Source organism: Coloeus monedula (genome assembly GCF_965178545.1).
Source record: "Coloeus monedula genome assembly, chromosome: 2".
Classification (NCBI taxonomy): Eukaryota; Metazoa; Chordata; class Aves; order Passeriformes; family Corvidae; genus Coloeus; species Coloeus monedula.
The window spans coordinates 103,554,761-103,568,367 of record NC_138782.1 but is presented as its reverse complement, the minus strand read 5'-3'; the positions used below and the strand labels follow the sequence as shown (position 1 = coordinate 103,568,367).

General features: G+C 39.6%; 1 protein-coding gene across 1 annotated transcript in view; it reads right to left on the bottom strand.

The window, feature by feature from the left end:
* The window catches only part of RNF144A (ring finger protein 144A), a 62,166-nt gene that overhangs the window by 24,091 nt on the left and 24,468 nt on the right, over positions 1 to 13,607 (bottom strand). The window contains exon 3 of the mRNA XM_082302669.1: positions 973 to 1,118. Within this exon, the coding sequence (XP_082158795.1) occupies positions 973 to 1,107 (135 nt within the window). The 5' untranslated portion in view covers positions 1,108 to 1,118. The remainder of the gene's footprint in view (positions 1 to 972; positions 1,119 to 13,607) is intronic.

Genomic DNA, 13,607 nt, shown 5'->3' with positions numbered 1-13,607 from the left:
CACAGGATCACCAAACACAGCATTGCCAGTTGGTCAAAAGAGGCAATTGTCCCACTGTTCAGAGTTGGTGCAGCCTCACCTTCAGCACTGGGTGGAGTTCTGGGCTTCACCATTTAAGAAGGATGTGAAGGTCCTCGGATACATCTCCAGAGGACAACAAAGCCGGCAGAAAGGCTGGAAGGGGTATCCTGTGAGGAGCAGCTGAGAACCTTAGGTTCGTCTAGTTTGGAGAGAATGAGACTGAGGGGCAACCTCATTGCTCTCTAAAGCTTCTTGAGGAAGGAAAGTAGAAAGGGAGGTGCTGAGCTCTTCTCCTTAGTATCCATTGACAAGAGACATGGGAATGGTCCAAAGCTGCACCAGGGAAGATTCAGACTGGACATTAGGAAGCACGTCTTTACAGAGAGGGTGACCAAACACGAACAGGCTTCCTAGAGAGGTGGTTGCTGCACCAAGCCTGTCAGTATTTAAGAGGTATTTGGACAATGCCTTTAATACCACGCTTTAGCTTTTGATGAGCCATGAAGTGCCCGGGACCAGGGACTTGGAACACAGATTGTTCAGTTGAAATGATCCCTTTCAATTGAAAGGTTCTATTCTCTTCTAAAATTAAAAAAAAACCAAAACAAACAAAGACCCACCAAAATCCCAACAGAAAAAAACCCCACCTAAGCACCCAACAAAAACCCAACCAACCACAAAACCACCCCCAAATCCAAGCCAATGACAGATAAAAGGAAAAGTGTGAATAACCTTGGTAAGGAGATAACCATGCAGTATATTGAAGTGCTAAGTAATTTATTTTTTTTATTACAGGAAAATGAAGGTTTACTTGCCAGTATTTGTGTCATGTACACAACACCATTTCCACTGCAAGATCAATACTTCAGGGTGCATCCTACCCAGAAGAAACAGAATTTATGCAGTTAAAACTGTCCTGTTTTTTACGTGTAATAAAGAACACAAACTCACCAGGGTACAGAAGATGCATTGGCATTGTGCTATTGTTGTCATCTGCTCCACAGGGTATTCACCAAGGCAGAGCTTACAGGACACTAACGGGTCAAGTACCAAGTCCCAGGTAGGCCTGTATCTTGCTGTAGTCATTGCAGAGCAGTCTGAAGAACAGCACAAAAAGCAAAGATACTCCATTATTTCCTTGTATTGATACTCTGTACATTTCTGCCACTGGAAATCACATTGTCAGCTATTGCCTGTTGGGTTCGTTTTTTCCAGTGACCTAACAACCAACCAGCAATAGTTAACTTCACAGTGCCAGCATGTGCACTCCCTTTTATATCCCCTGCCTGATAGAACCTGCATACAGAAAGCAGAAGGAAAAAAAACCTCACACCTAATACACTGAAGGTATGAGAGCAAGCAGGAATACCCTGAGGTCACAGGCTTTTGTTGCACATTGCAAATACAAAAGTCTCATTTCCAATTCCTATGATTTTCATCACTAGTTACAAGCTTTCTCTCACCAACATTAAAATTTACTCACGACATTCCTTAACCTCAGCTACCCAGACAAGACTCAAAAGGAGTTTCATAAGCCAGACATTTATTATGCCCTTTTCCAGAATGATGATATTTCAACTCAGAGCCAGATATTTTTGTTCCCAAGAGCATGACAGATCAATCAGTTTGCTGTTAATTTTAGCAAGAACAATAAATTTTGAGTACACTACAAGTTTTAGCCTGCATTTTCCTCCAACCCTTTCGATATGCTAAGAGCACAACTTTGTTGTGGCAACAACCAGCTGGTAAAATAAGAGCACAAAGTCAACTATAAGAAGAGGCTATAATAACCTACGTATCACCCTCAAGACAGTGATATGATAGGATCATGCAGAGCATCTTTATCCTAGGCTTCAGGGCCCAGATGGAGCATTGTCAACTGACTAAGCAGAAAGAAAACCTTGCACATAAACATTCTCACAAAGAGGAAAGCTAATTTATGAATTTTACACGAAGAAAAACAAAACAAAAACCCACACTCCCCCGAAACATCTAGGATAACTTATGGAGTACAACAAATCTTAACAACATTATTTACTAGTAATGTTTTATCACTGTGACACTGACCTTCCAAAGTGTAGAAAATTCACATCCCAAGCTGCTAAGAGGTTCACATTATCGTGCCTGCCTTCTTCCCAAAATTAGGTGTTTCCTTAACATTGTCACACCAGCAATTATGTCACTTGAATCATGATTACAGTTTTTTTCAGGTTTTGTTTTCTTTTTTTTTTCTTCCTTTTCTTCCCCCCCACTTCCACCACCCGCCCTCGCAGGAACTGCTTATTTTTAAGTCATATCTGTGAACTTTGCAAGACCTCCAGAACTGCAACAAACTAATGTTTACTAGACTAGATTTAGGCAGATGTTCAAGAAAAACGTGCTTTTTGTCCCCCAAGAAATCACATGCAGACTTCACAAACATTTCTTTGAAGTACCAGTCTTTGATATTCAATTAATTGTGGGCATGACTCCACCATGGTCTCTAACATTTCTGAAACAAAGTGAAGATTTTGTCAACCCTCCCATTCAGTCCAACTCATTAGAAGATGCTTTTTATAAGGTACATAAGGGCCACCAAAAGACATTTTTCTAGTGCAGTCAGCGGGGAGAAGAATGGGGGAGGGAAGAAAGGTTAAGCAACCCGATTTCCAGGGCTGCTCTAGATCACTTCCTCTGAAAGCCCACACACAAACTCCACACAGTTTCTAAGGAAACAGATGGAACAGCCCCACAGAACAGCACATGAATAACGGCTCCTCCTCACAAAATACAACTTGTGCTGTGCAGTCTTTTTGTAGACCTCAACAGGAAAGTCTGATATGGTGATATGAATGAAACCCCAGGACTTTTAAGGCTACTAGACTGCTTCTTTACTTCACCACTACTTTTTCATTACACACAAATTACCAGCAAAACCAATTTTCTTCTTCCAAACTTTGGTTTATCTGACACTTACAGACAGATTCATGAGGTATTTGAGAAGTAGTGACCAAACACATCTGAACTGTCTGCTATTAGTTATTTGCTTGTCCTGCCTAGTTTATTGTGTATTTGATGCTTGTGGTAGCAAGTAGATGATACTAGGAAATGAACAATGAAAGACAGATTTGTGTTAAGAATGTACTTGCATACATCAGGTAGACCAAAATCATAGCAAATTTTGCAGTTAAGATGTAGAATCTGACAATTCAGACTAAAGCTCACCAAATATGTGACATGGCTCAATCCAGAAAAAAAAATTAAATATACATATATTCAGTGTGGGTCAATAAGTGACAACAAAGGGAAAATATCAAGCTTTCAGCCCCAAGGCTTACCCTTGTTTTCTAGGACATTCAACAGAGGCTTATTGGTATCACTGTGGTAATTCCACTTTTGCAGCACAACTATACTTCAATAATACCTCACTAGGAAATATTTCTCCTCTTTGTCTTCTGCAAAGCAAGAATGAATCCAAGTAAAATGCCTTCCAAGTTGGCTTTCAAGAGACCAGCAGAAATTATCTGCCCCAAACAGCTGGCATGTAATCCATGCTGAATTCAGCCCTGGTGATAACTGAGCAAGACCTGAATTCGGTCTCAAATAGTAGCAGAGCCATTCCTGCTCACCCCCCCTCCTTGCCAAACACCTTATTTTAATAAAGAAATTTTGCATTCATTATGGGGCAAGGGGAGGACACACAATGTCACTGGTGCCATTAAAGCAAAGACCAAGAAATTTGCCTAGAAAAACTTGTACAAAAAGCCTCCACACCCCACTGGATCATCTCTCCTGGGTACCCCTGTAAAGGAACAGAGAATGAAGCTTTTAAAAGCACGCACCACATCTTTTTTCAAGATCATCCAGCACATTGCTGCAACTAAATAATAAGCCTCTATGTTTACATCACAACACTTTAAAAAGCTTTTTTTTTTTTTAAATAAAGCATAAAACTGAACAACAAATTCGTAAGAGAAAAGCTGAAAAACAAACACCTTCTGTCAAAACCAGACTAAAACTCCTACTGTTCCACAACTGTGGCCTCTTATGGCTTCAGACTGTATTCTCATGCTCTGTAGCGATTTGCAGTGCTTCAGGGAGAATGCTAAGTAATTGCAAGAAAAACAAGGTAACTAAAAGGATTTATAGAGGAACAAGATACTGAAAAACATCACTGTGTTGAATGACAACACCAGTTACACAGCCAGTAGAAAATTCTGCCCCATGGTTTGGCTATTTATTAGGAGGTCCTAAGAAATACAGCTAGTAAAGGTACAGAACTACAGTCCAACAGACCTTAGCACACTAAATATATAGTTCACTGCAGATTGTGTTACTTGCCAAACTCAGTCCAAACATCAATACTGATAGCAGATACACCAAATCAGACTTAGAGGCACCGTGAATTAGAAGAGAAGTTAGTCATTAGTTCAGACTCCCAATTCTACTGCAGTTAAGGTCAGTCTCATTTACATATTTTCGCCATGGTCCATATCTGGTAACACTGAATTTGTGAGATACATGGTAAGACAGCACATGATCTTCCAGGACAGCATCCCAAAGCAAGCTGGAAGTCAGAAGCATAGGATATAGCTTTTAGTACTAAGAGTTTGTTCAGAGCAGTCTTGTCATAAATAATTAACAGCCTGACTAATGACTGTTTAATTCTACAATTACGTGCACATCCACACTGAAAGGGAACCTCTGCACAAAGAGAGACAAGAGACTGAAGTCTTCTTACTGTAATAGCATGCTAGTATATATGAATGCAACTCTTAGGCATTCCCGGAGATGCGCATGGAGTGAGAAGGAAACTTTCATTATTTCTGAAGAACAATTAATGAATTAAGTGAACATGAACTGTATTTCTGAATAGTAATCCCTCAGTTTTCAGTCCACCTACACAGAGTACATTTTCTAGTGAGAATAAGTGGCTGATGACCTCTGGTAAGTCAAGAATAGAACAATTTTCTTTTTAGGCCTCAAAGAGTTGCAGAGAACAGTGAAACAAAAAATACTGTGAAAACTCCTGTGAAAGCAGGAAATAATGCAACTTTCTTATATACAAGTCATTCAAGAAATCATAAAACAGTATGATTTTTCTTATTGCATGCTAGTCAGGTATTTAATGGCATTGTACAGTTAAACTGCAATTGCATCATCCACACTTAGGATACATGACTACCTATGTGAGAAGAGTGACTAGAAAATAGGGTTGAATAAAAAGTCATATGCAGCCACATTAGTCACACTAACTGGTGGGTCTTTTCCACCAAGTAAGACTCAAAATAGAGATTTCAGCAGAATCTCAATTTCAGCTTTAGGTCAGGGATGGGTTTAATTTCTAAACTGTCTGTCTCCTACCAGACAGACAGTTAATCAGGTACACTTAAGACATCTGCCTTAAGGAGTTAACTTAATCTGAATTTACTGACATGATGAAAAGCAGCTCTTTTATAAATCAAAGGAAGAGACTTAAATGGGATTTAAAATTTGTTCTCAATCCTCTCGTCCCTCTTTGTCAAAATAACTCTAATTAAAATAATAGAGGCTACTAGATGAAATCAGACATCTACTATAGTACAGTTTTAGTACTGTGTATATATATTTATAGATATAAAAACTATATAATTCAGATAACATTTCCTCCTATATAAAGTCAGACATCTGTCAGTACAACTGTATGTATTTATTTAATACATAGGAAGTATGTTTATATACTATATATTTATACAATTAATATTTATAAATATATAAAAATATAAATCTATACAAAAATCTACAGATTTTTACTTACATGGAAGAAGTCCACAGATGTCTGAAGTGGAGTCATCTGTAGAAGGGCTACTACACTGCATCTTGAAACTGGCCCTGTCTGCCACATCCTTTAAGAGAATATTTTTGACTTTGACCTAAACAGTTTTGAGCCTTCCTCTGCAGCCACATCTGTGCACACGATCCCACAGCTATGGGCCACACCCTCATGCCAGCAGGGGCTAGCCCCATGATCCAGGTATGGCTAAGGGTATTCAGCAACAGTCCTGGAGCTTGCATTATTTGCTACCCCTCCATCAGAGCTGGAATGTGATGTCATTTTTCATTCTTCCTAGGCTTTTCCAGAGATCCTCAGACAGATCATAGGAAAGAAGCCTACATCACATAATTGACCACTTTGCAACTGTTTCATGTTGGTGTCACCAGTTTTTATTATGCAACTATACAAAAGATAAGGTAATTTTAACGTCACTTTATAAAACAAATTAATTATTACACCCCCCCATCAGGTGGATTTTACAATAACACAAACTGGCAGGCAGACTTACTATCTCTAACTTATCAATCACAGTTAGTTACTGGCATCTATCACTGCAGTAACTGTGTCTCCTGTCTCCAAGTCTTAATCCTCACAAAACTGCTTGGGAGGTAAAGCAAATCACTCTCTGTGAGAGGTATCAGTCACACCAACACAAGACTGATTTACAAGGATGTTTAGAGATGACTAACTTCAGAGCTTTGATGCCTGCCTTCCTTAGGTTCTTAAATCCTGTCAACCTGTCAAATGCCTACCTAACTCTCCAGGCTTAACTCATAATCTGATCCACATTCAACTGCACAAGTCCAGCAGATACGTATCACCCTGTGAATTCCAGACAACCCCAACCACTAAAGCCACATTCTTTCTTCCAGCAGTATAACAGAGTGCTGTTTATAGGCATAACTCTTTTCAACATGTAAGAAACTTCTGTTTATACATATAGTCCCTACACAGGCTAACCACTAATTTCAACCTCTCCAGGTTCTTATCTTCAAGCTATTCCAGGGCCCAAACCCAGAAGAGATAAAAGACCATGTATAAGCTTAGAGCACTGTCAGCAACTTCAGTCTCCTGGACAACATAGCACAGGGGAAACAAGCTCTGAATTGAGGGACTTCAATCCATTCATAAATAACCACTATGTTTCTTTGCTTTACCTCCCTGACTGATAAAATCCTATGTTTTAAATATATATATATAACATATATACACACACGTATCTATGTGTACATATAGATGTATAAATATATACATGTATAAAGATTACATTGATATATTCCAATGCCAAGAAAATAAAGAATGTCTTTTTTCACTGATAAAAGGTATCTGAACAGTAACATTGAGTGCAAAACAAAATAAATCTAGTGGACTGTTTCAGGGAAAAAACATTGTTAGGACATGTTAAAAGATGGAAAAAAAACCAAACCCACACCAATTTAATTGCTAAATACCTGGTTAAATTTTTTTCTTGTTTCTTTTCCAGAGAAAAGAGAGTATTATACAAGGCAACCACCCCTGCCAAAACCTTAGACAATGTGGTTTGATTACTGTACAGACCATGAAAGATTTTAAATATTAGAAAAGCAATGGACAGTTTCTAGACCTATGGATATGAGGATACTGCCTATCAAACACATGGGTGGGTAGAGAGGAAAATATGGAGACAAACACAGAAAACAACAGATTGTTATAACCTCCTTCAGAAGAATACTACAAACAGACATGTCATAAGCTGTCCATGCAGAAGTACTCCAGAGAGCTGGATCCTTGCACATATTCCAAAAAACACAGTCACTGAATGTGACAGAGCCAAAGACTTTCCTGACCTCGCATTTTCCTATGTTTGTCACTGGCACTGCTGCCACTGTGGCTTCTTGTAGCACTGCCAAACAGCAGCAACCTGAAATAAACTGGGTGAGGCTGTTATTCAGATCCTGTAGGCAAGGGTGAAAACATTTCAAAGAAAAAAAAGAAAATCACTTAATTCCATCAGAAAGAAACTGCAGATGGGAAAGGCAAACAGGTAGAAGGGAAAGAACTGCAAGAGTCAAAGGTAAGAAAAAAGAAATTTAATAAATATAAAAATGGTGTAATAAGTAAGACAATAGAAATCATAGGAAAGATGGGAGAAATCTGGAGAAAACAGCCGAAACAGATCATCCTCCTGGCTCATCCCAGAAGCTGCATATTTTGTTACACAAAGTAAAATAACAATTGAAGTGGAATCCCACTGCAACATGGCCCAAACATTCAATATTCCCAAATATTCAATATTCCCAAATATTCCCAAAAGGACAGGTGTGTAAATACTAAAGAACATTGCTCAGAACTCATGCATCTAATCTATGTTTGCTATCCAAGAGATTATAAAAGCATTGGAGCAGCAGATGACAGGCAAAAGCTGGGAAATCCTTGCACCATGCCATTTCCCAGCACTGGAGTCTCAGATCCTCAGCACACCTCAGAGCACTCCCAGCAGTCAGAGGCACAAGGCCTAAGATAATTTGAAACAGCCAGGTCAAGATGATATGCATTTTAAAAGCATCCTCATCTCTGCTGGATGGGAAAACTCCATCCCACATAATATGGGAGAAAAGCCTGGACACTGTAGAACTGGTTTATCAACTGGATCTGAAACTGGAAATAGTGCATCACATTTTGGTCTACAAAGAACAAGCCTGCCCATCTCATCTTCTTGCTTTAAGAGTCATGAAACTATTAGATCCTTATTAAAAACCTTCATATACTTTACCACAGTAAACCACTGTCTTTGAATACTGGGGCCAACACCAAGGCAACCATCTGTGAATTACTGTGGCAATGACTAAACCCATACAAAGCATGCGAGGCCACAGGTTAAATCACTAACAGTCAAAATGTTTAAACTTTGAGTATTTTAGAGAAGGGAAATCAGCTGCACACAGAAGGGGTCTTAAAGTGAGGCAAGGTGAAGTCAACCTAAAAGAGACTGATCTTACAGTCAGTTGTAACCTAAGCACAACTGCATAGACCCTCCAACACCATCTGGCACTCAGAAGTGACTTGAGACCAAATAGCATCCTAGCTTGTAAAGGCCACAGTAACAAGAAGGGCACAGACAATTCCACTGCTCTCTAGGGAAACATCTTATTTTATTATTTTCCAGACATTCCTAGACCACCCACTCAAAAACAACTATGCTTTTTGCTATGTCTTTCCTCCCCATCGCTTACATTTCCCCATGTTTTTATTTTCTCTTCCCCAACTCTTTTCCCCTCCACCCCTTTCCTTGTTTCCTCCTATTCTTTCCCTCCTCTCTGCTTACAAGAATTGATGAATTAATGCACTCTGGGCTGTCTCCACAACAGCAATAAATCAGTAAGGAGCAGTTTGAAGCTCTGACATACCACAAGCTTTTTCCTTCTCCAGAGTTGACTCTCTCAGAAAAGTAAGAGCTATGTTTACACCAAGTCCAAATAACACCAAGTTTGAGCTCTTTAGTTTTCCTTTTTGGGGGGAAAGAGAAAAGCCTTAGAAGCTTAAATCTAGAAACCACATTTAAAACTACGCAAAATTATTGTGAAACTGAAAATATGAGGAAGGGCAATGGGGCCCTAATTCTTACCGAGACATTTGGACCACCTCTCAAAAGGAAATCAAAACTGTTCTTTTACTTGCAACTATGACAAAATGCATGCTCAGGGCATGCTGTATTTCCATTGTGCTTTGCAAGTCTCAGATGAGGAGCAAGTACATGGGATTGAGAAGCCCACCACAAACCCTCTCAAGGGGTCACTTACATACTAACAGTGGAGCTCAGGTTTGAACAGCAGCTCCTGTGTTAGTTGTAAGACAACACATATCTAAGTACCAGCCCTTCCTATGCTAGATCTGAAATGCAAAGCAGATATGCTGCTGGCTGAAAGCAGCATTCAGAGGGGGGTAAAGTCTGGTTAAGGCTATTAACTGTAGCTCTTTGTTCTTTTGTCTCAGTAACCACAAAATTCCAGGTAGATATTGGTAAGAGACAGCATCTTTCACAGCTCTCGGTGTGGACAAGTTCCTGGTCTCATTCCCCCAGAGATCAGAGTGAAGGTTTCCCTTGTTCAGGATTAAGAGGAAGAAGAACCAAGAGAGCACATATAATCAACAGGATTAGAAAGACTGTATTGCCAAAACACAGAAAAAGTGAAAGATTCTTCACAGAGTAAATCTTTATAGGTGTATTTTGTGTACTCATTACAATCATATGGAAAGTTACGTTTACTTTTTCCAAAACTATGCCTAAAACCAGCTACACTAGCGAGAAGTCAGAGCTTCTCTCCCAAACCACCAGCTTCTATTATACCATTTCACCCTGTGAATTAGACATCATGGCATACACATTCACCATGCTGGTGTGACACACCAGACTAAACATAAGGAAAAACTTAGGATGGGATTTAGACTGCCCAAGATAGTTACCCTACTGCTGGTGCCTACAGAAGCAGATTTTCAGGTAACTGCCTACACTACTTATTCAGAGAGAGGAAGGAAAATGATTCTGAAGACCTTCAGAGGAAGACAGTGTATCTAATAGCAGGCACCTCAGCCAAAGGGAAAAACCCCATCCAAACAGGAAAAAAACCCCAAACCACCACATGTTTCTGTAGAATTCTGTCTCCTAATAATAAACCAAATGGCTTGAGCTGTGCAATGGGCTGAATTATGTGCCAGTACATTTTTTTCCCCCCCTCTCAAAAACTGAAAACACTGATACAGCCTCCTCAGTACATCCTGCAGACAGGATCTAGTCTCCTCAACACTAGCTGCTACTCACTGTTTTTCTTACTAATGGTACTAAATTTCAAAATAGATAAGAGAACAAAATATTTTTATCACTATTCATATCATCTGATGCTTTACATGATAAAAATTACAACTATCAGCTAAGACATTTTACAACAAATCTCTGGCCTGACAAACTTGATGACTCCAGATTCAAATCTCCTTTCTTGCACTGTTAAATCTAATTGATTATTCCCCTGCATCATCCTGAAAGTTTTGTCTTTTTATCTCCTTTCCTATACTTAATACTGTCGTTCTGATTTCCTCCTGCTTGAAGCAGCCTGCCCTCTTCCCATCATACCATCTGTAGCACATTCCAGTTCTTCACTCTTATTGTCCTACTAGGCAACTGGCTTGGAACAAGTGTTCCTTTTCTCTTTGGGAAAGGAGCATCTTGCCTTTAAGCACAATGTTACAAAATTTAATTATACTTTGGTCTATGTTAATATCTAGCCATGCTAGCTTGGTGAATAAAGTGATATTTGTTTCTACATTTCATCTCGCACATCCAAAATTCCATGCTCCAACTACGTATCTCCATGTCCTGGTGAGACAGCCAGCACATGCCTGTGCACAGATGTGTCACTCACATGGGCCAGGGAACGTAAAGACAGATGTTTAATACATAACAGTGCTTGGATTAGGGGCAGATGCTTAATTTGGTCTAGTTTCTCTCTGTCTTCTAAGTGATGGTCTGGTCAAGTCATTTAGCACAGGCCTTGCAAGACCTTCAATAAACAGTCAAGACAATTTCTTATGTCAGTGTGAACCACTAAGACTGCGTGCACCAAATAAAAGAGAATCTGATGATTAGAACATCAACTGTGTTAGAAGGAACAACTGATTACCTCTTCTGTCCCAAACTTACTGCATAACTGAGCAGCTCACACAGCTTAGTCAGACAGACACATCAGCTGGTACTGACTACAGCACATGGGCTGAGCAGAGGATGGTGGATGAGCAGTGTATTAGCCGCCTGAATACATGTTTTTCTTCACTTCTCCCCCTGCAGAGAATCTGCATTTAACAGTATTTTCAGAGGTATAATGTATTAGCCTCAACATCAGCCCCAGCTCTAATCCTTCACAGTAATATTACTGTTGCATAGTAATGCTTCATTGCTGTTTTTTCCTCCCTCCCCACCTTAAAACAACATTTGCAGTACAACATATACAACCCTTGTTCACTGCAGAAAGCAGCAGCATGTGGCAGCAGCTGTGCCTAATGCCCCGGCAACACAGGCAGAGATACCAAAACCAAAGGCTGAAGCACTGAGGGCACGTAGAGACAACTGAAAGCATACCAGGGAAGAAACAAAGAGCACAGAATCACCCGTGATGGAAATGCTTCCCTCAGGGCTCCCCTTATTTAGGTAGCAAATACAGTAAGTTACAGACCTTTTGATTTTGGGAACACATGCAGAGTGCTATTGGGATTTAATCTCTACCACTCTGTACACTTGAGCACAGCTCAAAAAATGAGTATGTGTTGGTCTCTGGTTTATTACTCCTAGTTTACATTTAGTTTCCTCCTTCTACTCATGAGGAATTGTAATAAATTAAGATTAAAAATTAAATTTTAGTGCTTGAACTACAGTTTCCTTCCTCATTTACAACAAAATGTTAAGAACAAGCTACTGATAGTTCTACAGCGGCAAATCACTTTCCCTGCCAACTAATTCATTTAGTAAGGACAAGAGGCAGAAGGCAGAAACTAATGCACAGTAAGTTCTACCTGAATATAGGAAGAACTTTACTGTGGAGGTAACTGCACAGGAACACATTTCCCAGAGAGGTTGTGGAGTCTCCCTCACTGGAGATATTCAAGAACTGTCTGGACGCAATCCTGTGCCACGTGCTGCAAAATGACCCTGCTTGAGCTGGGAGGTTGGACTGGATGATCTACTGTGGTCCCTTCCAACCTGACCCATTCTGTGATTCAGATCTTTGGGATTTTTAACTTTTACGATTAAGGGACTTGGCTTCTGATTTACACAAACAGAACAGATGTTAAAATTATTCAAGGAATATACCAACAGAATACGCTATCAAAAAAAAATTAAATAAAGCTTTTCTAACATGGTATCAACAAAATCAATTTGTATTGCAATAAAAATATAAACAGAAAAAGGATGCTGCCTTACATGCCACTGTATTGCTATAAAGAGGAAGCTGAAGGTACTTAAGTCAATCCCTTAGATCTTCTACATACTCATGTAATTCATCCTGTTAAAGAGGGAACACCTCAGGTACAATGATATGCAGGCATTAATACCAAGTGTGACCAGGCAGTTAACTCTGTTGTAGATTTGGTATGCAGTGAATGTGACAGCCGATTCAAGAGAGGAATTGCCTGCTACCATTTTGCATTGGCTCCTAACACTCCTAGACCATAAAAACCCCTTCCCCCAATTAACACAGACATTGCAACTGGTGGTCAGTCCTGGTATTCAGAATACACCCCATACTGCACATTCACTGGAGCACTTTTGGGTTTTGTGTCTGTACAAACCATTGAGCATCCTGCTCAATCTGTAACTTTTACCTGCTCATGCACACGGGCAGAAAGAATGCTGAAACACAGCCCCCCCTGGACATCTTGTGGATCATAGTGCTGACCTGTTCACTAGCAGAAAGCATGCTGGGCCCAGGGATAGAAAACACCTACTTACTCTTCAGTTTCACAGTGGAGAGATCTGGCTTGCTGCATAAAGCAGCTGAAATTTGCATAGACTTATTCTAGCAAGGAGAAAAACATTTTTAGGGCAGCTTAAGCTTGTGGTTATCATTCTAGAGGTTTATAAAGAAAAGCTTTAAAAACAAAAACAGTCAAACAAAGCTTTTTCAGTGATTTGTGATGGTTTTTAAAGGAAGTTAAAAATACCAGAATTAAGTAATTTTATTTCCTAAAAAAGGAAACAAAATAAAGCAGTGATACTCATATTTAAAGCACTGACATACACAATATATCCCCTAAGCAACTTCAT